Genomic DNA, 25,756 nt, shown 5'->3' with positions numbered 1-25,756 from the left:
GGGGAAGGGTGACTGAGGTGCACGGGCTGGGGCCTACAAAAGGGGGGGCTCCAAGAGGATGGGCCCCCAGCCCCGGCCCCCAGATGACAAGGTGACGAGGAAGGAGACGCGTCAGGACCGGGGAGCCCCTTGGACTCCTCTGACCCTCTCGGTGGACATCAGAGCCGCCCAAGACAGGGCCTGGGCGATCCCGGGTGTGAGAGCCCCCCCGGTGGGACTGACGAGGTGCTGACGAGCACCAAGCAGACACCAGGTCAGGGGGCATCTCCAACTCCTCTGAGATCCAGCAATTGTGCTCCTTGGTATTTACCCACAGGGTCAGGTTGAAAGCTCATGTCCACACGAAAACCTGCACGAGGATGTTTACAGCAGCTTTATTCATAGCTGTCAAAACCTGGAAGCAACCAAGGTGTCCTTCAGCAGGTGATAGATAAATAAACTGGTTCATCCAGACAGTAGAATATTATTCAGCACTAGAAAGAAATCAGCCGTCAAGCCCTGAAAAGCCACGGAGGAAACTTACATGCGTGCCACTGAGTGAAAGGCGCCAGCGAGGAAAGGCTTCAGGCTGTGTGCTTCCAACTACATGGCATTCCGGAAAAGGCAAAACTAGGGAGACAGTGAAAAGACTGAGCGTTGGGGCGTGGAGGGGGTGACCAGGTGAGCAGAAATGACTCTTACAGCAGGGAAACTACTCTGTGTGATACAGTAACAACCGACTTGTCCGTATGCATTTGTCCAAACCCACAGAACGTACAGCACCCAGAGTGAACCCTGCCACGCTGGACCTTGGGTGGCTGTGAAATGTCCGTGCAGGTTCATCAATCGTGCGAGATGCACCACCTGGCGGGGGTGTTGGCAGTAGCGGAGGCTGTGCCCATGAGCGGGGGAGGGGCTGGTGGGAAATCTCGGCACCTTCCCATCCACTTTGTTATGAACCCAAAACTGCCCTTAAAAAATACAGTCTCTAAATAAAAAGAACTCCTCTGAGGTCCGGATACCCCTCGTTACTGGTGACCCAGCTGGCATGGAGGACAGGGGTCCGAGTCGGCCGGGACCAGTGGACATGGGTGCAGTGTGGCCCCCAGCCCGGCCTGGCTTCCGGACGAGCGTTCCTTCTGGCTCAGTCCAGAAGGGAAGGTTATCTTCCCGCTACTTTCTGGACCAAGACTGCTGTGCTTCGATACTGACCGTGGCCAGGGGCACTGCTCTCACTCCCTGGACGGGGAGGGTCTGGCGCTGACCACGGAAACCCAACGGCAACTAACGGAGACGGAGACGGCACTCACCCTGCACGGGTGCCGACCGGACTTGGCACCTCCTGGCGGGGCCCCCGAGGCTGAGCCGTGAGGGACGCCGCCCGTCGGGCAGAGGGCCATGGTGAGCCCCTCAGACAGGTTCTCGAGCGAGGGAGGGTCCCAGGACGGGAGCAAACCCACCAGGCCCGTGGGAGGCCCCTCGGGAGCCGGAGCCTCAGGGCGGGATGGCTGTGGGCGTCTGGCTCACAGGGAAGCTTGGGCAGCTGGACGAGATGTCCCTGACCTGCGGGGGACGCAGGGTGGACGTCCAAACTCCTTGTCCGGAGCGCAGGGTGTGTGTGGTCCTGCTGCCCCGAAGTTGGCACCGCCTCCCGCCCCCACTCAGCCCCCAGCACCCCGCCTCCCACCACACCTGGTGCCCCTGGCCTCGTGCCCAGTGTTCCTCTGGATGCCCTTCCCCGACCTTCTCCATCTGGAGGACTCCTACTCATACGTCAATACCCAACCCACTGCCACCCGGGGTCACTGCTCCACCTCCCTGGCCTTCCCTTCTCCATGTGGAACCCAGGGCCAGTCTGTGGCAAGGGGTTTGGAGGCTCTCCCTCCCCTGCAGTCACAGCAAACTGCCCAGCGGCGGCCACCGTCCCCCACCCCCCTCCCCCAGTACACTGAGCCTCGGCCTGGCGCACAGTGGAGGCACAGACAGGCTGAGTCACAGATGGCTGTGACCTTGGATCCGTGCACTGTGGCCTGCAGCGGTCTCTGTAAAAGTTCCCGAGACGACGGCGAACTCGGAACACCCTTGAGACGTGAGGGGAACAGCATCAGCTAGGAAAGTCCCCGGCCAACAGCAGCGTCGAAGGGGTTGTTTTGCAGTTGCTTCAACATTGTGGACATTCATAGAAGTGATGTGCAAAGAGAGATGATATATCCAATCTCACGTTTCCATGGCAATGCCTCCAGCTGTGTAGCCTGCCTGGGAGCCGGCGGGGAGGGAACCCGCTCTTGTCCAGCTGCCCCCAGTCCCCAGAGGTTCTGCCAGGCATGGAATCTGGCCACGGGGAGGGTTGCAGCAGAGAGGACCCGAGACCCTGGCCTGGCCCCGCCCACGTCCTCTTCCCAGGGTCTTCCTGGAGGGAGAGGAGGTCCAGGGAGTAACCTGAGTCTGCAAGCCTCACAGGACTTGGCACGTTCTCGACGCGTCTGGCCCCTCCCTGCCAGCCCCACATGCCCTCTCTTCCTGGGGGAGGCCCACCAGGGTCTGTCCTGCCAGACGCAGCCGGGAACGCCCGCAGGTCCCACTGCTGGCGACAGAGAGCTCCTCGGGCTACTGGGCGTTTCAGGCCTCGGTAACTAGAAGAGGTCCCGAGAACAGCCAGGCCACCTACGGCCCCCCCGGGCTGTTGCGGGTCGGGTCCTGAGGGGCCAGGGATGCTTGGGTCCCTGGGAAGACACACTGGTGCTTTCTGTTCTCACATCTGTGAGGCCCCAGGTTGACAACCGCAGGTCTGCCCTGGTCGGCTGAGAACATGCTCCAAGGGCTTTGGGGGTCAGGTGTCCGAGGGGCTGGTGGCACCCACAGCTTCAGAGACAGCTGGTGTGAGCACACAGAGCTCAGAGACAAGGAGGCCCTGCCAGGAGGCTTGGCACGGAGACCCTGGGGTCATGTGAGCCCAGCTCTGCCAGCCCCGCCTGGCTCCCAGAGGCCAGCATGTGCTGTTAAGGACTCATCGGGCGTCTGCAGCAGCCGTTTCTCACGTCTGTGCAGGTGCGGGTCTCTGCCAGCGCCTCCACACCCGGGGAAACAGCTCCCAGGGCAGTCTGTCACTGGCCCCAGGCTGTGCTCACCCACGTCCACCCAGGAGAGCAGAGGGGTGGGCTGAGGCCCAGCCAAGGGTGGGGGCCCGGGGGAGCCCGCACTCCCACCCCCCTAGATGAGGCCTTGGCACAGCCTGAGGTCCACAGGGGAGGAGTGGGACTCGGCCAGTCCACACGCAGGGAGCCAGGGGCCTGGCCCCAAGGCCAGGATGGCCTCCGCAGGTGTTGCTTCCACGAAGAGAAAGGGCAGCACCAGGCCTGCCGGCCACAGGAAGACGCCGGCCAGGGCCCCACAGCCCCGCTCCACTCGCAGGGCCAGCACGCACGGCAGGAGCCCCGGGCCCGCCCCCTGCAGCTCTGGGGCCTCGGAGCAGCCGGGCCCCTACACCCGAGCAGAGGCCTGACTGTTCCAGAGGAGTCGGAAGGCAGTGGTACTGGTCAGGGCTCTCTGGAGAAAGAAGACCAATGGCCTGTGCACTTGGAGAAAGACTTATGTTAGGGAATCTGCTCACACAACTGTGGGGCTGACGTGCAAACTCTGCAGGCAGGCCGGCAGGGAAGAGTGGGTGCCGGGACTCAGTCCAAATGCCAAGGCCGGCTGCGGGGAATCCCTCTTCCTGAGGGACCTCGGTCCTCTTCCTCTTAAGGAGGCCTTCAACTGATTGGACGAGGCCCACGCTCACCACAGAGGTCAGGGGCTCCACCCAAGGTCAACTGACATCGGTGTCAACCGCATTTGAGAAGCACCTTCACAGAAACACCTGGAGACCCACGTTGGACCAAACATCTGGGTCCTGAGGCCTGGCCAAGTTGACCCATGGAATCAGCCCTCACAGTGGGTCCTGGGGCCTGGGCCCCTTCCCGGCACATCCGCAGTGGAGACGTCCTTTCCTGTCCAGCTGTCGGCTTCGTGGGTGTCACGAGAACACGGGGCGGACGATGTGCTGAAACACATACATGTGCGAGCAGCCTGTTCGAGGGAACCTACTCAGCTCTTCCCGCCAAGTCCTCTAAAGGCCACGTCGGCTCATCCCGTGGTAGTCTTGGGAGAGAACAGGGCTGCGGGGCGGACACCACACCCCTTTCAGATGCGGCTGGTGACCACTTCTGGCCCCATGGGAAACAATGGCTTGAGGCTGCAGAAGTCTGTGCAGCTGCATTTCAGTTCTGAGCGTGTGATGCCTGTGAACCCTGAGGCACCACCATGACTTACCCAATTTGGTGGACCACAGAGGAAAAGGGAAAAAAAAATCCAAGTTGCCAAGGAAACCACTTTGAATACATTTTACGATGTTGTGAAAACCGTACCTTCCAAGGGGGCTGGGTTACACTCCGGGCCGTACCATCGCTGTTACTGTGACTCTGCCCCCACAGCCACCCCCTCGGTCAGCGGTGGGGGGGACACTCGGCCACAAAGCTGTACTCCCTCAACAGAACCAGCAGTGTCCCTGTCCCCGAATCGCTCTCCCAAGGCCCTCCTCGGACAGCTTTTGGGGCAGGAGGCGTCAGGAGCCCCTGGAGAGGGTCCCCACCCCACCCATCACCATCTCCTGGTGATTCTACAAGGAACACGCTGACCGTAACACAGACCACACAGTCGTGGCGCCAGGTTCGCCCTCGAAGACAATCACGGAACTCAGCTCTGACGGCCTTTAATGGATGAGCCAGAGCAACATCCAGCCCCAGAGCAGCAGAGGCGACGCAGACAGACACCCCCGGCTCAAAGGGCATCAGTGGAAGGGCGAGGAAGTAGGGACACGCAGGAAACAGAGGAAGCAGTGCGCACACCACTCACGCTGCTCTAGAGAAGTGCGGGGTGCTCAGACACACACGTGCACATGTGCACATTCACACACATGCACACGCACGCTCACGCCCACAGCGAGGGCCCAGCACTCCCAGAGCAAAAGGGCGGGTCCAGAGCAGGGATGCAGGGGCAAGACACGGGCGCGTCTGGGATCCACTACCTGCTATCTGCATGTCCTTGAGGAAGGACCTCACAGGTGAGGTCAGACTGCACAGCTGTGGGGCTCACATTCGAAGCTCCCATTGTCACAGTCCCTATGAGCTCTGTGAGGAACCCCTGCTGACCCCCGTCTTTCACACGGCTTCACAGTTTTTCTACCCGTGGCCTTGGCCCCAGAGAATAACGGACGACTGTCTGTGTCGGCCAGAGCTGCTCATTCCCTCGGCCTCAAATCCATCAAAACCGAGGCTGCAAACTCAACGGCCTGCAAGTGTGTGCAGAGCCCGCCGGTGAGGCAAGGGGGCAGGGTGAGGACTGGGGCAAAGTGGGAGCATGTCACACCCGGGGCAGCTGCCTCTTGGGTGCAGCCAGGCAGGGATGCAGATCCAAAGTGGCCAGATCCAGATGTTCAAGAAGAAGAGATCCAGGTTTTCATGTAAAATACCTGATTTTTATTTTATTTTATTTTATTTATTTTTTGGCTGCGTTGGGTCTTTGTTGCTGGGCACGGGCTTTCTCTAGTTGCAGTGAGCAGGGGCTACTCATCGTTGCGGTGCACAGGCTTCTCATTGCAGTGACTTCTCTTGTTGCGGAGCACGGGCTTTAGGTGCGCGGGTTTCAGTAGTTGTGGCTCGCCAGCTCTAAAGCGCAGGCTCAGTAGTTGTGGCGCACAGGCTTTGTTGCTCCGCAGCATGTGGGATCTTCCCGGACTAGAGCTCAAACCCATGTCCCCTGCATTGGCAGGTGGATTCTTTTTTTTTTTTTTTTATCATCTTTATTGGAGTATAACTGCTTTACAATGGTGTGTTAGTTTCTGCTTTATGACAAAGTGAATCAGCTATACGTATACATATATCCCCATATCCCCTCCCTCCCTATCCCACCCTTCTAGGTGTTCACAAAGCACCGAGCTGATCTCCCTGTGCTCTGCAGCTGCTTCCCACTAGCTATCTGTTTTACGTTTGGTAGTGTGTATATGTCCATGCCACTCTCTCACTTCGTCCCAGCTTACCCTTCCCCCTCCCGGCGTCCTCAAGTCCATTCTCTAGTAGGTCTGCGTCCTGGCAGGCGTATTCTTAACCACTGTGCCACCAGGGAAGTCCCCTGATTTTTAAATAGTGACAATTAATTCAAATTAAAAAAAAAAAATAAACACGGTGCAAGCCAGTGCAAACCCCAACACCCCTTGCGTCCGACGGCAGGCTTAGCTGCATTTGGAGAGCATGAGCAACTTTCTGCTGGAACGTCTTCCAGAAACCATGAGCCAGACACTGGCTATCTTTGCAGGAGGATCTGAGATTAAAAACACAGACTTCGAGGGACCACAGTTCCCTCAAAGCCCTGAGAGTAAAGCCCCGGAAATGTTCTGAGTCAAGCCGTAACTTTCACCCCAAGGGCTCACTTCTCGGGGGAGCAGGCATGAGCCTCTGGGATGACCTCTCTGAGGTCACAGCCGGGGCGGGAGCTGAAACGCAGGGTTTGTGGCCTCTCAGGTCTACGGAGGGGAGAACTGGCTGGCAGGAATCATAATTTGTTCTGTCTGTGGTTTTTCCCCTTTCTTTCAAGAAACGTTGTTGAGTGAGTCACCCACCCCAGGACAGGAATGTTGCCCGTGGGTGGGTCCCCCCGCGGGGCTCCTGCAGAAGCACCCCCAGCCCTGGGGCTCAGGTGGGAACCACGCCCATCATTCGGCTGCAACCCCAAGGGCCCTCCCGCCCCTGGCTCAGGTCCGAGGTGTGGACCGGGAGGTGACCAAGGTCCCGGTTCCCAAATGCACACTGTAAAGCTCCGTGCTGGCGCCATCAAGACCCTCCCGAGGTGGTTCTCCTGCTGACCCCACAGCCTTCCAGATCTTTCCTGCGTGATCAGCAGGCAGGTGGCGGGAAGAACCGCAGGCACGCCCTCCTAGGAGGGGCTGCTGCGGGAGCCCAGATAAAGTCCCCACGGACTTGCGGGTCACAGGGCGGGACTTCGTTTGTGGACTGAGACACAGAGGTGGGCAGGTGCCAGCCAGCGGGACCCGGAGCATCCTCGCCAACAGCAGCAGCCTGGGAAGTCGCTTCTGTTGTTTTAAACCAAGAAAGTGGCTCCAAGTCTGGCGATGTCGGCCAAATGTCACCAGGGGTTGAGCCTTTGTCACTTCCTTTCTCTGCACCAACCCCAAGGCTGGCACCACTCTCTCTGGATGGCACAGCGACCCCCTCTGCGGCCGCAGCCACGACCAGAGCGGGCTTTCAGACTCGAGCCGCCCCAGCCTCTGCCGCGCTGAAGTCTCCTGTTCTCCGACGGCAAAACGTGCAGCTGGAGCATGTGCTTTCCCGGGCAGGCGACATAAATTCTTCCGGCCAGGAGGGCCAGGGAAGTAGGAAGTGAGCCAAACTCACATAGTTTTGGGTCTGTGTCATGGGGAGGGTCCCATGGCGAGGCGGCCCCGGGGACCATAGCCTAGGCGCAGCCCCAGGCGGGGGGGGACACACCGGTCACGCAGCTGCTCGCCCCCATCAGTGACAGGCTGAGCGTGGCGGCCTCGGATTACGGCCCAGAGCCAGCTGTCGCGGTGGTGGGGGATGGAGGAGGGAACAGTGACTCACACGGGTCCAGGTGGAGAAATCTGGCGCCAATCTTCCAAATTAAACTTTTAACTGGAGACCACTGACATTCGCACGCAGTTGTAAGAAGGAGGACAGAGAGATCCCACGTGCCCTCAACTCACGCATGTCCCCCAGGAGCATGCACTTGTCACGCCGGGTTCCGCTCAGGGCACCCCCCACACCCCGGCCGTGTCCGGATCCCCACGTTTACCTGCACACCTGGCGTGCTCAGTCCGTGCAATGTCTGCACACGTGTGGGCTCGGGGACCCGACCCACTTCCTGAGGAGACCCCGCGATTCTCCAGGGCGAGGATACCCAGTGGGGGGCCTGTCTGCACGCAGGATGAAGGCGGTGGGGGAACGGAGCGCTGGGATCAGGGGTGGCAGGTCCCCAGGGGAGGGGCAGGTGCAGAGTGGGCGTGCCCCACTCCCGGGCGGCCCACCTCGGCTGGGGACCGCGCAGAGCCCTCCCCATGCCCAAGCCGGACGCACCTCTGTGATGATGAAGAAGTCGTCCCCAGGCTCCCCCTGGACCACGATCTTCTCTCCGTCCTCAAACTGGACGGGCTCCAGGGCGTCAGCCACAGTCAGACGTTCCCACTTCTCCAGAGACTCTGCAGCAGGGGACACGGGGGGGTGGGGGTCACGGGGGCCAGGGAGGGTCAGGGGGTCAGCTCCCCACCCCAGACAATCTAAGAAAACACCCACATGGCCAGCCCCAGTGTGATGAGGCTTTGCTACATCACAGGATGAACAAAACAGAAAGCAAATTTCTGTGCAGGAGGCCCGGGTATTTTCACAAGTGAGTTGGGCCCAGGGTGTACACGGCTCAGCAGGTGGACAGGGCTTCAGAACTGGGAGCGATTCTAACCTACATCACAGGTTTAACATAAATGACAGGCACTGGACGTTGAGTCCAAGTTAACTCAGGATGAAATGCCTTTGTTATCCTCAAAAGAACAGAGCTGCCTATATTTTTGCAAAAATATAATCACAGCTCAGCACGAGGGGTTTAAATAATTCAGAGGCCGAAGCAATTCTCTGTTCATAAGACACCATTCAGTGCCATTCAAAGAGCATACAACTGTATTTATGTTGAAAGAGGTGTAGTGTACCTTCCATTATTTTGGGTCAAAACACTTCATTCCAACGGCAAGTGTACTTCGATTCTTGCACATTCCGTCCACCTTCCCACCCTCTCTCACGCCTTCCCTTCCCCGTCACTATCCACTCCTAGCCCTCAGGAAAGAAAAAAATAATAGCATGCTCCTTTTATAAGAAATTTATGATTGCCTGATTAACTGTTTCTTTTTTGGCCAAAGAAACTTTTCTGGCCTACACTTATCAGCTGCACTTATGTAGGTCAGCCGCTAGAAATACAAAGCAAAGCATTTATTTTAGATCTCGATTAGGAGGGGGATTTCTCTGCTTGAAAACTCCTGCCAGGGCCACACGCTGAAAAGGACACGCTTTTGACCAACCCCGGGGCTGGAGCAGATTCTGGAGCCGCTGCCAGCACGCTGTCCAGCAGCCTCCATACCGGACGGGAGCTGCCCCGCGACCCAGACCCCGGGCACCCTCAGGAGGCTGGCACAGCCACCTCGGGACGAAGACGCAGGTGACTTTGAAGGGTCACGGTTGGTGCCGAGGTGGAAGCCGGTGCCGGTAAACGTGTGACTGCTGCTTGGTTTCCCTCCAGGGCGATGAGAGGCGTTTGATTTTACAGCCTTGGGCTTAGGAAGTTCTCTTCCTCCTGTTTGAGCCGTGGGTTTTTCTATTGCATTTGAGACCTGGAACCCCAGTCCCGAGGTCGGAGGGTCAGAGCTTCCACCCTCAGCAGCGTAAATCCCAGGAGAGAACTGCTGGAAGAGACGGAGATCGGGGCGATTCCTTGGTCCCGATTTCCGAAGCAGAAGCTTTGGGGGCATTTTCACTGCATTCAGATCCCTGGGTCCCAGGTGTGGATGGTCAGCTCAGGTGGGAAAACGGTGACTGGCCGGGTGGGGCCACTCCCAACGCTGCCCTTCTGGAGGGGGGTCTCAATGCTGCCAGGGAAAGTGGCAGACACCCCAGAAGAGACACAGAAGGTAGCCCTCAGTCAGCGGCAGCCAAGGGGCAGGCACACCCTCCCGGAAGGGACTGGCCTCGGGGCCGACGCTTCGGGAGAATGCGGACCCTCGGGCCCTGCCTCACGGCCGCTGCCGCCCAGCCCTGGGCCTGACCCCGGCTCCCCTCCCAGGAGATCCCCTTTTCCTGCCTGGAGGCCTGAAGCCTGCCTTTCCCCTTGAAATAGGGTCAGGGCAGGCCCCCTGAGCTGCCTCTACTACCTCCCTGGAGCAGGGGGGCCGGGAGGGACGCGCCGGGTGGGCAGCCATCCCGCAGCAAATGCATCTCCACATCCGTCACCCAGGCCTGTGCCGTGTCCTCTGCCGGGGGACCTGAGCCCGCTTCTGCCGGCTGCCCCCCACCTCCCCCCACCCACACCACCCCCATGTCAGCAACTACAAGCAGTCGTGTCCTTCTTTTCGCAATTTGGAAAAAAAATAATCAGAAAAGTAGAATGAACAACACAACCAGCATCTGTCCTGAATGAAATTACAGGACTACTTGGTCATGTTTGCTTCAGAGCTATTCCTTACAGACACATCATGTTGATGATAAAACTGAGTCCCTCTGTCTCAATTTGAGTTCTCTCTCCTTCCGCAGAGGCTGTGACTATTCAGATTTGGTGGATTTTTTTTTTAATCTTAAAGGGTTTGGTGAGTTTCCACCCCATAGGTGGTCTTACACCTTTACTGTAACACAGCTTCATCAACATGACCCAGCGTTGCCAAAATTATGCAGGGATGCACCCTCATCTGCGCCATCTTCTGTGTCCAAGATCCATGTTGAAACGTGTTGACACGCGGAGACCTAGTCCATACACTTTACTGGAGTATAAACCTGCATAACACAAACACCCGGGCGCAAGGACCTTCCTGCGATGACAGATTTTAGGCTGTTTCTACTTTCTTGTCATCGTAGGAATTGCTGAAATGACCATCCATGTCCATGTCTCTTTTTTTATTAACCATGTTTTTTTGCTTGTTTGTTTTTTTGCGGTACGTGGGCCTCTCACTGTTGTGGCCTCTTCCGTTGCGGAGCACAGGCTCCGGACGCGCAGGCTCAGCGGCCATGGCTCACGGGCCCAGCCGCTCCGTGGAACGTGGGATCTTCCCGGACAGGGGCACGAACCCGCGTCCCCTGCATCGGCAGACGGACTCTCAACCACTGTGCCACCAGGGAAGCCCCATGTTTTTAATTGAAGTACAGTTATGATAGTTTCAGGTGTATAGCAAATTGATTCAGTTATATATATATATATATATATATATATATATCTTTTTTCAGATTCTTTTCCCTTATAGGTTATTATGAGATACTGAATATAGTTCCCTGTGCTCTACAGTAGGACCTTGCTGCTTATCTATTTTATACACAGTGGTGTGTATCTGCTAATCCCAAACTCCTAATTTATCCACCCCCCTTCCCCCTTTGGTAACCATACGTTTGTTTTCTATGTCTGTGAGTCTCTTTCTGTTTCATAAGTAAGTTCATTTGCATCATTTTTCTTAGATTCCACACATAAGTGATAACATATGGTATTTTTCTTTCTGACTTACTTGCTCAGTAGGATAATCTCTAGGTCCATCCATGTTGCTGCAAATGGCATTATTTCACTCTTTTTTATGGCTGAGTAGTATTCCTTTGTATATATACACCACATCTTCTTTATCCATTCATCTGTCCATGGACATTTAGGTTGTTTCCATGTCTTGGCTATAGTAAATAGTGCTGCTGTGAACATAGGGGTGCATGAATCTTTTCGAATTATGGCTTTCTCTGGATATGTGCCCAGGAGTGGGACTGCTGGATCATATGGTAGCTCTATTTTTAGTTTTTCGAGGAACCTCCATACCGTTTTCCCTAGTAGCTGCACCAACTTACATTCCCAACAACAGTGTAGGATTCCCTTTTCTCCACACCCTGTCCAGCATTTGTTATTTGTAGACTTTTTGATGATGGCCATCCTGACCAGTGTGAGGTGGTACCTCATTGTAGTTTTGATTTGCATTTCTCTAATAATTAGCAATGTTGAGCATCTTTCCATGTGCCTGTTGGCCATCTGTATGTCTTCGTTGGAGAAATGTCTAGTTAGGTCTTCTGTCCGTTTTTTGAATGGGTTGTTTTTTTGATATTGAGCTGTATAAGCAGTTTGTATGTTTTGGAAATTAATCCCTTGTCAGTAGTATCACTTCCAAATATTTTCTGCCAGTCCGTAGGTCGTCTTTCCGTTTTGTTGATGGTTTCCTTTGCTGTGCAAAAGCTTTTAAGTTTCATTAGGTCCCATTTGTTTATTCTTGTTTTTTATTTCCATTTCTCTAGGAGACAGAGCCAAACAGATCTTGCTGTGATTTCTGTCAAAGAGTGTCCTGCCTATGTTGTCCTCTAGGAGTTTTATACTGTCTGTCCGGTCTTACATTTAGGTCGTTAATCCATTTTGAGCGTTTTTTTGTGTGTGACGTTACGGAGTGTTCTAACTTCATTCTTTTCCATGCAGCCCTCCAGCTTTCCCAGCATCACTTATTGAAGAGGCTATCTTTTCTCCATTGTATATTCTTGTCTCCTTGACGCCTTTGCACCCACGAAAGTGCACCTGCTTCTTCTCCTTCTCACTCCAAAGTTTCTTAGAAAAGGAGGCTAAGCCTCACTCACCACCTGCACCCACAAGTCCAGCCTGGGGTTTTTAAGGCTGTGATGTTCCCGCAGGAACTCCTGCTGGAAGGTTATTTCCCGCGGTTCCCAGGGCCTTAGCACTTAGACGTCACTCACTTTCCCAAGCGGGTCCCACTCCCTGTCCTTAAGGGGAGCTGCTAGACACACACTGATTCATATTCCAACTGATTAAAATGACATAAAATTAAAATTCTCAAGTGTTCCACACAGATACACAACACCTGCATCACTGCCAAAAGTTCTACTGGGCAGCTGGTCCAGAATGATATGTCACTGTCGTGTATGTCGAAGCAACTTCAAAACGCTGAAAATCTTCTGCTGGAGAGAATCTTGCTGACACTCCCGACAGTCAATGGAAATGCAGCCGACGTGTCTCTCAGATCCCAGGACGAGAAAAGCGTGGGGCACACGAGAACCCCCATGGAGGAAAACCCAAACAGGTCAGGAAAGACGCTCGACACAGCTCCAAATGGACCAACGTAGAGAGGATGGCGTTGATGGTAGAGAGACGGACATGCAAAGCACGGATGGATGGAGGGCAGGCACAGTGTGTGTGTGTGTGTGTCTGTTCGTGGGCACGTACATGCCTGCATACAAGATGCATCTGTATGTGTGTGCATGTGTGTGTGTGGGTGCACTGCACAGGTGTGAGCACACATGTGTGTCCCAAACTTGCACAGCATGTGGAAACGGCTGGGCCGCAGCCCCGGGCGGCCAGGTCGGGGGCACGCACCCAGGATGGAGACCTTGCTGAGAAACTCCTCGTACATCCTGCGCTTCCTCAGCGTGCTGCCCTGTGGGAGGGGGAGACACAGAGAAGCAGGTGTTCAGAAGGACTTCGCGCCCTGACCCCTTCCACATTCCCAAATTCCCCAAGTGACTCTGAACTCCTAAAAGGAGACCCCGGAAGCCCCTCGAACAAGCAAGGGCCTGAGTGGTGGCCGCCGTTCACAGCCCAGACCTCCCCGCACATCCCCCTCCGGGGTCTCCGTCCTAACTGCACATGTGAGGTTGGGCCTCATCCAGACCCACGGGATTGGGGGAGCCAGGAGGCCGGAACCTCGAGCGGGTTCAGAAGCCCCGGGTTCAAATCCCACCCCTCCCTCCGTATCCGCACGCCCCGAGCCAGCTACCCCTCTCTGAGCCTCAGTTTCCTCATCTGGACGATGGGGTATCTTAATTCCTGTCCCACAGGATTCTGTGAAAGTTACGTGAGCAGACGTGGATCAGCTGACATGGCAAGAGGACCTCGGCACCGCCCCCCGACCTGGCCTCAGACTCCCCATTGGCTCTCTGTGGCTCAGGGCCAGACCAGAGTTAAAAGAGGCTGCGAGTCTCGAATCTGGAATCCTGGAGGTTCTCCCTGCCTCCCTCGCAGAAGCACAGAGACACCCCAGGGCCCCTCCATCCGGCAAAGAGCCCCACAGGGCTGGGACCCAAGACCACATCATAACTGGACCAAGAGGGCATAGATGGGGCCCCTGCACCGCCGGCTGGTGGCCACGGAGGGGACACAGCATCCTGGTGGTCAGTGGCAGAACCTAGGAGTCTTGGGGCCCCGTGTGTCCACTTGCGGTGGGTCTGGACGCCTGCGGTGGCAGCATGATCAGCTCAGCTCAGCCCCCAGCCCGAGCCGAGCCGTCTCAGACCCCGTCGGCCTCGAGAAAGGCGTCTCTTTTGAAAGATAATTTATATTCCCGCTGACCTCCCAGCAGCTACGCCCACCCGCTGGAATGCAGGCATGTTTGCCCAGGAACCCTAGACATTAAAGCTCGGCACAACTGGCCCATCCATCTCCCGCCGCAGGATGACAGCTGGAGGTGGCCACCCGGGACCCTCGGGCAAGGAGACCCGCCTCCAAGGCTGACCAAGGCGCCCCCCGTTGGAAGCTTTCCTCCTGGGATGAGATGGACGGGGAGGCAGGGCCCGGAGCCCCCACTGTCGGTTCATGCATCACGCAGGTGTCGGGGCGCCGGCCCGTCACCTTGGGGGCTGCCAGGACCCCCACTTGGGGGGCTTTGCGGCGCATCTGCCGGCAACCCCAAGGTGGGCTTTGTGCCTGGTGAGGCTGGCCCTGCGTACAACTCCCGTCACAGGTACGGGGCCTGCCCAAGGCCACACTGAGGGAAGGCGCCAGCGGGGCCTGGAACCCTCGTCCTCGTGGATGCTTGCAGAGGACCCACGCTGGCTGCGGGGGGCGGGGCCTGGCCCGGCTCAGCTCCGCCCATCTCCCTGGTCCCTGCAGCCTCGGTCTCCACATCTCTGTGCTGGGGTCCCGTCGGGCCGACTTTGAGGAACAGAGACCGCAGGGGAAAACCATCTACGTCCACCACAGCACCAGCCACGCCTCGCGTGTCCTCCTGCCCCTCCAGCCGCCCACTCCTCACGCGCCCCTCCCCCCCCCGGCAGGGCAGTAGAGCCGGTGCCCTCACCTGACCCGGGACAGATGGATGGGGACGCATGGGCAGGGCAGGGAGGGGAAGGCAGCACTTCCTGACCTCCCACCTCACCGCCAGCAGCGGGGCCCGGAACCTCACTTCGGGGCCGCTTGTAGCTGGAGACACGGCCCCGCCCCCAGCCCCGACCCACTGGCGCAGGCGTGAAGCCAGCCCGGAACCCCAATGCCCAACGTGAGGCTCCTTCTGCTGCACCTTCCACTGCACCCCGCTGTCCCCGGGGAAGCGTTCTGTCCTAAGACTGGAAGCTAAAATGTCTGTGAAATCCAGGCCCACCGCCCCCCAGGCCCCACCTGCGTGGACTGAGCCAGCCCTGAGGATGGGCTGGGGACCTGGGTCCCGGCGGACAGCAGTGCTCTGGCCATAGCACATACACCCCTGGGTATAGAGCATTCACAGCAGGCCTGCCCCCCGGGCTGCAGCTCGGGGGAGGGTGCGAACCCGCCAGGCTGAGGAGGAATCTACGTCGGGTGAGATGATGACCCTTCGACCTGGACCGACCACTCTGAACGCCCTTTCCCCTTACATGTTCAATCCTGACCGGCCCTGCAGCCATGAAATGAAGCGCACACGTGCACACACACACACACCGCCCCAGCTCCCACGAGAAGGGGGTCCCAGGCCCCTGCTGCCCCACTTCATGGATGGGAGCCAGGGGCCCAAGCAGGTGGGGTGGGAGCTCAGCGCTGCGGCTCAGGACCTGGTTCTGGGGGTCTCGGGCCCCCCCAGGCAAGTGGGGCTCTGGAGACCCCAGCCCAGACTCCACAACAGGATTTTGCACTCATCAATCCCCACTTGGGGTCTCACGTAAGATTCAGGGTGAACGAAAGGTACTGAAGCTTGAAAGAATGAAGTCCGGGGTCGCTGGCCCCTGCCTAGGGGCCCGGAGGGGGTCGAGCCCCTGTCCTGCTCAGAGGCGGCGCACGTGGCTGGCCTCGCCAAGCTCCATCCGTCCGTCCATCTGGCTGTAGCACGTGGAGCAGTGGAGCCTCTTGGGTCCGATGTTCTGGGATTCAGAGGTGGGTGGCCCTCTCCCTAGAGACACTACCAGCCTCCATCCCGCGTCCCCCACGCGTGTCCAGCTCAGGGTCCACTCGTCGCACGATGGGCACATCCGAGTCCGCCCAAGCCACGGGCTGATGCAGCAGTGGACGCCGTCCCCGGACACTCCCTTCCGAGTGGGCCACATTGTCATTTTCTCCCCAAGACACAGGGGCTCTGCAGGCTCCCAGCGCGGCCGCGGCTATTCTTAGTGCCCGGGGATCCAGAATTAAAACAGAGGAAGCGCCAGCTGCCTCGGTGGTTTGGGAACTTCCCTGAATGTACTGTTCCAGCCACAAAAATCCCACAGCCAAGGACGGCTCTGACTCGGCGTGGACGATGGCGGAGAAACAACGGCTTATGCGACGGGCCAGGTGCGTCCAGAGGAGACAGGGAGGGGGAGGGTGCCCGGGGCGCCTCCCCCCAGACAGTGAGCTCTCCCGGAGAAAACAGGAACGGGCAGGTTCAGGACCAAAGAGCGGGAGCCGCATTCCACGAGGACCCACCTCACAGGGCAGGGCAGGGCCTCCCCCAGTGGATGACCCCCGAGTGCACAGACGACGAGCCACACGAAACAGATGCCCCCAGGACTGAACTGACCCCTCCCTGCGCCACGAAGGACCAGGAGCTACAGCGGAGCCAGGACGGCAGCCGGCAATCCCTTCTCCCTCGTTCGCCTTTGGAGGGGCCCCTGGGGCAGGACCGGCTCTCCAGGCTCAGCTGGGACTGAGCTCACAGAGCCTGTTCTAAACATCGCAGACCTTCCCCAGGCCTCCCCCAGAGCATCCCAAACCACAGCCCGCGCCCCAGAAACTGCACCGCCCAGGCTGGCCTTCAGGAGACAACCAAGGCCCAAAGGGCACCTGGCAGCGGCACGTCCAGCCCCGGGGTCTCCCAGCAATGTGCTCACCTGGGTCACCTCCCTCCAGGCCCACAGGGGCCGCCTTTGAGCAAACACCATCGCCAGCCCCTGGGGGCTGCCCTCAGGAATGAGCCCACCCCCGCCCAGGTCCTCCAGCACCACCCCTGACCAGCAGAAAAACACTCGGCCCAGCGGTCACCACTGGTGAGCACGGATGGCCAAGGAGCGTGACTTCCGCAAGGACGGGGCACTCAGCTCCCAGGGGCCTCTGCCCGGAGACCTGCGGCCACAAGGGAACCACCCCCAGACCAGAGTGGCCAGCCAGGACCTCCCTCCACCCCTCCCGAATCGGGACTCTCTCCACTCTCACCCAGAAGGCCCCCAAGTGCCCGGGCATCACCGGGTCCAGAGCGGCTCCTGCCACTTCTCTGCCCACACTCCTGCTGGGGCTCCCGGTGCACTCAGAGTCTGAGTCCAGGCTCCGGCCCCACCCACCACAGGATCCCAGCAGCCTCACTATCTCCCCACTGGTCCACGAACAGGCCAGCCAGGCCTGCACCCCAGGGCCCTTGCACTGGCTGTTTCTACTGCCTGAACACTCTCCCCCTGGACAGCCAAGGGCTCCCTGCTCTGGGCCTCTGCTCGACACCACCTCATCACAAAAGGGGTCTCAGGGAGGGGGGCCTCAAGGCTTTCTTTAAAACATCAGCCCCCCGCCCCCACCTCTGCCCCTCTCTGCTCTATCATTCTCCGTGGAAACTGTCGACAGGAGGTGTATGTTTACTCCATCATCTCCACCAGCACGTCAGCCTCCCAGTTCCCTGACGGGTCCCAGCACTGGGAACCCGGCAGTGCGTGTGCAGGACGGACACTCAGCGGGCATGGGAAGGTCCCGCCTCTTCTGCCTGGGAGGGGCCTTCTCAGCGCACAGGCTCATCTCCGGAGCCTTCCGTGAACACCTGCCCCGGTGCTCCCGAGAGCCCCACGGTGAGCCTCCAGAGGTGTGCACACCTACACCCACACTGTGCCAACTAAGAGGGGAGCTGGCTGCATGTGAGAAAACCTAACATGACAGTCCCCAAGTAAGGAATCCTAGAGGCCAGCGGCCTGCCCGGTGCTGCGGCCCCACTGCGCCCCCAGAAGCCAGGGTCCTTCAGTGATTCGCTCCACCACCTTGGGGAACGTCACCTCATGGTCAAGAATGGCAGCTGGAACTCCAGCCATCACAACCACATTCCAGACAGTTGTAAGGAGAATGGGGGAGGAAAGCAAAAGGGGCTTCCCCAGCTGTCTGCCTGCCTCTTGGGTAACTTTCCTGAACCCCCTCCCGACACTCGCCACCCATCGCATCCCTACTTATGGCCCCCACCTGGACACAACCAGGGTTCCCGCGAGATGCTTGGTGGGCATCAGACTCGGCTGGCTGCCCTCCCAGCCCTGGCGAAGCCTCCACGCAGGCACCACTCACTCACCATGAGGATGCGCCGGTAGCTGTCCCGGTCGATGCCCCAGAGCTTGAGGTCCGTCTTGGCCTTCACAGTCGCCGCCCTGGGGGTGCCGTAGATGAGGGCCAGCTCCCCGAAGCTGCCGCCTTCACTGATGCTGGTCACCCACTCTCCGTTCACATACACCTTTGGGGAACAGGGGGACAGTGTCACGGGGGCTGGGGCCACCCATCCTCTGTCCACATACACCTCCGGGGGACAGAGGGACCGCGTCACGGGGACCTGGGATTACACTGCTGCTTCCTGCGTGGGGAGCCCTCCGTTCCATCCCCCAGGAGGGCACAAGGCCGCTGCAGCCCCCAGATCCCTTGCAGGCGGGCAGAACTCGGCACTGCCCTGCCCAGGCCCAGGATCGGCCAAGGCGCCCGCCTCACGCCCAGCCCTACCCAGAGCCAAGGCTGGACGGGCACAAAGGCGGAGGCCCTCAGCAGTCAGTGCCGACGAGACTGGCCAGGCCCCAGGCGGATGCACCGCTCCGGCTCCTAGTCCACAGGAGAGCAAGTCCCGCCACCTCCCAGGTCGGCCTGCGACTCAGCTCCTCACCGACCTGAGACGGGGCTGTCCACCTGGGCCTTGGGCTCCCTGACTGCACACCAGGGAGTCAAGCCTGCCGTGGCGCTCTCGCCCCACCCGTGCGGGCCCCTCCACTTCGTTCACAGACAGCCCTCCCTGCTGTTCCTGCTGCCCGAGGCTCCGGGGAGCAGCCCGGCCCCTGGCCCACCTCCACCGGCAGGCCCCGTGGCCGGGAAGGAGCCAGGCTTCCCGAGCCTCCCCGGGGCCTCCGCTCCCCGCGGGCAGCACCCAAGCGCCCAGGCCTGCGGTCAATGGGAGCAGAGGCTGGCGCCGAGGGCCGAGCCCAGAAGGCGGACAAGATTCCCTTTCAGCCTGGGAGGGCGGTGCCCGCGACACAGTGACCCTACTATCCAGGGACCCGCACGTCCGCATCCTGCAAGAATGGCCCGGATTGTTTATTATGCAGATTTGCTTACTATAAATTAACACAACCACTGTTCATTCCCTCGATGTCAATGAGCTTAAAGAATGGTTCCCATTGGCAAAAAGCATGCATGTCGGGAAAGAATGGATTGCGATGAATCATGGAAGCAATTCTTATGGAATCAATGACTCATTATCCTCATAATAACTGAGGCACAGAATTGCCAGCCTGCGGGGCACCACGCAGGTGATAACGGAGTCCAGTGCGAGCAAGGCTGGGGAGCAGCGGCCGGCCTGCCCACAAGGTGTCAGGGGAGTGGAGCTGACAGGTTAGAGAGAGACCCGGGGCCCGCGCGTCTGTCCCCGCGAGCCCCTGCCCGCCCAGCGAGCCTGCACGACGCCCCTGCCGGGTGTCGCGGAGAAGAGACACCAGCTTCCACTCAGCAAGGCCCTCGAGGAGTCAGGGCGACGACCATCCTTCCCACGAGGCAGGGAGTGTGCCCGCCCGGCTTTGCCCCGAGATGCTCCCCCACAGACAGCATCCCCAGAGCCGCCACCTGTGGTTTTCTCAAAGGGGACCAGAGTCTGTGGAGGGGCAGTCACGGTGGCCCAGGCACGGCCGGGCTGGCACCAGCTCCCCTTGCGGCTGGTCCTCCCTTCACGGGGCTTGTATGCTTGTAAAATCCTCTCAGCGTGGATACAACTCTCAAACCTTAACCTGTACGACCCTAAGCACGCAGCGCAGTGAGTCTCCCCACCGCTCAGGTCAGGGCACGGGGCGTTTCCAGGTGCCAGGAACTCCCGGAGCCCCTCGAGGGCTCAGGTGCCTTCAGATAACCGTGGTGCGGCTGAAAGGAACCCCAGCACGTCCTTCTGTGCCAGGCGAGTCTGAGCGCTGGGTCCGGTCCGTCCGTGCTCACGGCTGCACCGCCACTCCCCAGGCTGTCGGTGATGGGTGCCGTCTAGTTTCAGCTCTGATTCCAAAGGGGGCCTCGAACCTTCTCGCGTGTGACTAAGCGCCCTCACTCTCGTGGGTGATGCAGGGGGTGGGGGTGGCGCTGGCGGCGTCACGTGGTACTCGCGCGATCTGCTGAACGCCGCCTCCCCAGGCTGCACCAGCCGGCCCTCCCCTGGCGCCCGCGCCTGCTCCCTCGGTGCAGGGTCACCACAGCGACGTGGGCTCAGAGGACCACGGATCTCGGGTGGGGAGCCTCGCCAGACACACGGAGCCTGGGGAGGGTGTGCGGCCTCCCTGCTCCCACCTCAGGGGGAGAAGGAACCACCGCCTCGGATGGCTGTGGGGGGCAGGCCACCCCCATCACCCGCCAAATAGCACAGGGTCCCCCAGGGAACAGGGCAGGTGGCTTAGGAGAGGCACCAGCAGCAGCTGCACCTCCACTTCCCCAGGGTGCGTCCCCAAAGAACGCGTAGGCAGCTGCCGCCGCAGGGCACACAGGACCAAGGGCACCTGGGCCGGAGCGCGTCACCAGGGGGCCGTGAGGACCCCTTCCTCACCGAGGTCCCGACAGCGTCCCCAGAGGCGTCAGAGAAGAGCATTGTGCAGAGCTGAGGACGGGCCAGGGCCGCCCTGCGGAGCACAAAGGGCCTTCCTTCTCGGGACACTGGCCTCTGTCACCACCCCAGCTGGCACGCAAAGGGGCTACTTCGTGCTTTGTTTCATTTTTGTTTTTCCTTCTTTTAAAAGAAAAGTGCTGGGAGGCCCTACTGGGCTATGCTCCCGCCGCTGCCTCGGTTTCTCCGGCTGAACCCAGAGCTCCCGCCCGGCTGTTCTTCGTTCATTCGTTCACTCGTTGTCACCCCCGTGTCACCCCCAGCACCCTGGGTGCCCTGCACGTTCTAGCTGCTGGCTTCAGTGGTGAAGTGCGGATTCCTGTCCACCGGGACTTACCGGCCGACCGGTCGGTGACCATCACACAAGCGTTACTGTCATGAAAACGAGCGCAGGCCCTGCAGAAAAGGGAAGGCGGGGCCACAGTCCAGACGGTTCAGAGAGGACGTCTGAGGAGGGGACGTCGAGCCCAGCCTGAGGGGCCCCCGGAAAGACCAGGGGGAAGAGATTTGAGGCGGGGGGACAGGACGGGCCAAGGCCCTGAGGCAGGACTAAACTCGGAAGGCACTGGATGCAGCAAGACCACACAGGGAGATGTTCGTCTCAGGACCAGAAGGTTCCAGCACGGCTGAGGCCAGGTTCACATCTGGGATGCTCCCCGGGCTGCAGCTGGAGCCCAGCTCGGGGCGGCGGGAGGCGGGCAGGGAGGAGTGAGGGGCGTCCCAGAAACACAGCCTTCGACCACGTTACTCAACAGGTGGTGTGCGGACCAGGTGCACAGCATCACCTGGGAACCTGTGGAAACCCAGGTGCACGCCCCCCGCCCAACCCCCGACAATGACCGACTGAATCAGAACCCCAGGGGTGCAACCCAGAGGCCAGGATCTCAGCAGGAGATGCTGATGCCTGCCCACGATGGACCAGCTCTGATTCGACTTTGGACGGAGGTGGAGACGGTGACTGGGCTGAAGGCACAAGAATCTGCTTAGTGAGACCCCAGAAGCAGCATCACAGGTAGCACTGCATTTCCATCAAGGGGGACTTGAGATGCGGACCTCGGCCCCGCCAAAACAGACCAGCAGCTGGGAACGCCGGGGGGGGCTGCCTCCCCGCCTGCCCCCAAACCCGGGACAATTCGGTTCCACACTCGACTCCACAGAAAACAGCAATTCAACTGAAATAACTGTTGGGTGAGCGGAGACAGAATCAGTCACTGAGTTATCCCCTACACTGGATGGGGGATCCTGCGGCCTCAGCCCCCCTGCACCCCACAGCCACTTCCCACACAACCCGGAGCCGCCCAGGCAAGGAAGCGAGTTGGGCGTGCCAGCCGCTGTTGTTTTTGGTTTCACAGATGGTGAGAAAAAGCTAATGGCCCAGCTCCCAGGCTCCGGCCACAAAGAGACGGGGCATCCAAGCAGGTGAGTCTGTGCAAGTGAGTCCAGGTATGTCGGCTGCTCTTCTCAGGTAAACTCGGTTCCGAGCCTCAACCCTCTTTAGCCCAAAACACCTGGGCAAAGTCAACTGTCTGGTTTTGCTTGAGAGGCAACTCCTCCCAGAGACTCCCTCCCAGCTCCCTGTCTGTGGTGCCCGGGTCACGTGGACCAGCCCCATGGGGTCAGCAGTCGCTCCCCAGGGGTGGCCAGCCGCCAGCCAGGTTCCCTCCTCGGAACCCGCCACACTCCTGGGCCTCCTCCCGCCCTCCCCCCACAGACATCACACTCTCCGAGGTCCCACAAGGCAGGGTCCCATCAGGATCTCAATCCATGTCTGAAGTGCCACTTACTTCCGGGGTGACCACGCGCCCCGTCAAGGGCCCGGTGTGGGGTGTGCACGAGGACCGGTCCCCTCCCCGAGCTGTCGTCACATTACCACCACCACACAGGGGGCTCTGGGTCACCTGTCCGTGATTCCAGAGCAGCCTCTGGCCACAGTAGGGCCACCAGGACCTCAGCAGGGAACCAAGAGGGGTGCTGGGCCCCCAGACACACCCTGTGGGTGAGAAGCTGAAGGAAAGCTTCACAGCCGGCTCGGGGCCAGGGCCACCCAGCGCCCAGGAAGTGGCCGGTCAGCAGACAGCGCCTGAGAGCAGGACGCCCAGGTCCCTGCACAGCCCGTCATCCACAGCAGCACGGCTCAGGGTGGCAGCCACGAATGCGGGCACGACATTTAAACGGATAAACAAGACATGGGCCATCCATGCAGTGGAATGTGACTCAGCCTTAAAAAGGGAGGAAACTCTGATGACTGCTGCAATGTGGATGGACCCTGAGGACGTGATGCTCGGGGAGGTGAGCCAGATCCAGGAGGACAGACACTGTGTGGTTCCACTTCTGAGGTCCCTGGAGGCGTCAGGGTCACAGAGACGGCAAGGAGAGGGTGGGGGCCCGGGGCTGGGGGAGGGGGCTGGGGGTTAGTGTTTAATGGGGGCAGAGCCTCAGTTTGGGAAGATGAGAAAGTTCTGGAGACAATGGTGGGGATGGCTGCACAGCAGTGTGAATGTGCTTGATGCCCCTGAACCGGACACTTAAAATGGTTAAGACGACAACTTTTATGTTATGTGTACTTTACCAATTAAAAAATAAAAAACAGAACACCAGGCAAGCAGACTGGCGGGCCGTGACCCATGGAGCCTGACGGCCTGGGGTGCCCTGTCCCCGGGAGGCCCCTCCCACCTCTGGAGGCTGGAAATGGCTCTCCTCCCAGACGTCTTGCGAAACAGGGGGAGCCCTGGGCGGGGGGCTGGAGCCTGGGGTGGGGTAGATCCCCCCAAGGAGGCCCTAAAGCACCAAAGGCCTGGAAGGATCGGGGAGGAACCGTGCTCCTGAGCCTGTAAGGTCAGCCGAGGAGTGTCCTTTCAAGTGGAAATGCTACGTTCCACGAATAAAACAAATTGGGAGATATTTTTATACTTAGGAAAATGGATTATAGCTCTTGGTGACACACACACTGCAGCCAGCACTCTCCGCATCTCTCTGGAAAACCGTAATTTAAACCAAGCTGGTGTTTTTGGCATCCGGTCACCTGGCCGTCCCCACCACCCCAGGGCGCCGCTGGTCAGAGGGCAGTGTCCAGCCTGCAGAAGGGGGGCTCTGGATGACCACCCCCAAACCATGCCCGTTTTAAAGGCCAGGATGGGGCCTCCGATGGGAGCCCACGTCCTGGGGGCTTCAGGGCAACGACGTGATGGACACAGTCTCCACTCCCCCCGCCCTCACAAGACGGGCCTCACTCAAGCCTTAAAAGCCACCCTCGGAACCCTCACAAGCGGCCAGTCCCTGGTCAGGGGTCACTCCCCTGCTCCTCTGAAGGCAGAGCCAGAAAGGAGCAAACAAAACATGGCACCAGGCCTGGCAGAAGCTGCAGCTTCGTACCCAGAGCGGTGATAACAGTCATTATTAGAATGTGTGCTGGTAGCCAGCAGCCCACTTTTTCACCCCAGGTTCCTGACTGAGCATCTTTTGATTCCTTTAAACGTGGCCTCACCCACAAGGCTCGGGCCCTGCATGTTTATCCTGCGCTCACGCCCACATCACAGGAGCTCCCTCTGCAGGCTCCCTCGCCCCGCCCGGCCCTCCCACGCCCACCAGCAGCTGGAAACTCTGATGAGACTGACGGAGGGGCGGCCCCCAAGTCACCGCCTTGTCCCATCCGGGCTGACGGTCCCGAATTGGAGAGTCAGCCAGAAAGTGGCATCCGCCCACAGTGCCCAGACATCCGGGCTCAGGCATCTCACAGCTGCCTTCGTACCTGAGCCGCTGCGGGGAGGGCTGGACCTGCCTGTAACCCCAGTTACAGCAAGTGACCCCACTTCCCCGTCACACAGTCACCTCCCCATGTCCCCCGCCTGGAGAGACCTGGCTCGGTGACTGACATCCCTGGGGGCCGGGAGAGGTCCTGCCCAGACAAGTGGGCCAAGCCAGCCCCTCCCCTCACTCACAGATGGAGGTGCGGGCCAGCAGGTGAGAGCACCTGGCACTCTACAGTTTGCTGGGACGGGGGTCCTGAGTCCGGATGGGGCGAGTGGGCAAGGACGCCCAGGGCTCAGTGGTTGGGGCCAAGGGGCCTGTCTCGAGGGACAGCCCCCCCACCCCGGACCCACCACCCATCAGGTAGGGTTCCTGCCAGCGCTCAGCCCTGTGGCCGGTTCCAGCATCTCCGCTCAGGCAGTGGTGGGTCCAGGGGGTGCCCGCCTCTCACACCCTCCTGTGTGCTCACACCTTCAGAGGGGAGGTGGCCGCCAGCACCTGGGGCCATTCCTCCCTGCAAGGGAGAGGGCACCTCCACTGCGCACGGGGTCTGCCGAGGAGGGTGGTGGCAGGTAGATTAATGGGGACAGAGGGCGGGGCAGACGTACTGGGGGCACCCACAGGGCCTCCACCCTACCCCACACGTGGAGTAACACAGACATGCTGCCACTCCGGGCATGAGGGCCCAGGTCCAGGCAGCAGCCAGGAAACCACAGGCCTTGGGCTCTCACATCTGCGTGGACCACACCAGCTGGGGAGGCACATCTCACGGGACCCCGACAGTGGGCCCTTGAGGCTCCTCGAAAGACAAGGACAGGGCTCTGGGCCAAAGGTCAGCCGTCCCTGCATCTGCTCACTGGGGAGAACCCGGGCTCCGACGTGCCAACCCCAGGGTCATTTCAACTCTCAGCCACACGCTCTGATGACACGAGTCGGCACTTTGGCAACATCTTCGGGGTTGAACTAGAGAAGTCTTGTGACTCCAAGGAAAGCAGAAGAGGGAGGACATTCCGGGGGCTAGAAAGCAGGACCCAATCTTTGTGGGACCCTGTGCATGAGGGAGAGCCCCGATCTCGGCCGTCAGCCCAGTGGCTCTGCCTGGGTGGGGTCTCGAAGGATGCATAGAAGTTTGCAAGTCAGAGCAGGAGTAAGAACAGAGGGAGAGGACAGGTAGAGGCTCAGAGGCAAGATGCGCACCGGGAATGTCCTTCCAGGGTGCCTCCCCGA

General features: G+C 59.7%; 1 protein-coding gene across 5 annotated transcripts in view; it reads right to left on the bottom strand.

Moving 5' to 3' along the window:
* Window positions 1–25,756, bottom strand: part of PRKAR1B (protein kinase cAMP-dependent type I regulatory subunit beta) — a 97,859-nt gene that overhangs the window by 6,551 nt on the left and 65,552 nt on the right. For 3 of the 5 annotated variants that reach the window (XM_081255452.1, XM_081255451.1, XM_081255450.1), the window contains exons 7-8: window positions 18,242–18,400; window positions 11,041–13,204 (exon numbers count right to left, since the gene is read on the bottom strand). In XM_081255452.1, coding sequence (XP_081111578.1) covers window positions 12,707–13,204; window positions 18,242–18,400 — 657 coding nt within the window. In that variant the 3' untranslated portion in view covers window positions 11,041–12,706. Of the gene's footprint in view, window positions 1–8,126; window positions 8,249–11,040; window positions 13,205–18,241; window positions 18,401–25,756 lie in introns of those variants that run through there. The other 2 variants (XM_081255453.1, XM_081255454.1) reach the window with 2 other exon arrangements.

Source organism: Mesoplodon bidens (genome assembly GCF_964165515.1).
Source record: "Mesoplodon bidens genome assembly, chromosome: 15".
NCBI lineage: Eukaryota > Metazoa > Chordata > Mammalia > Artiodactyla > Ziphiidae > Mesoplodon > Mesoplodon bidens.
This window is presented reverse-complemented; position numbering and strand designations above follow the sequence as displayed.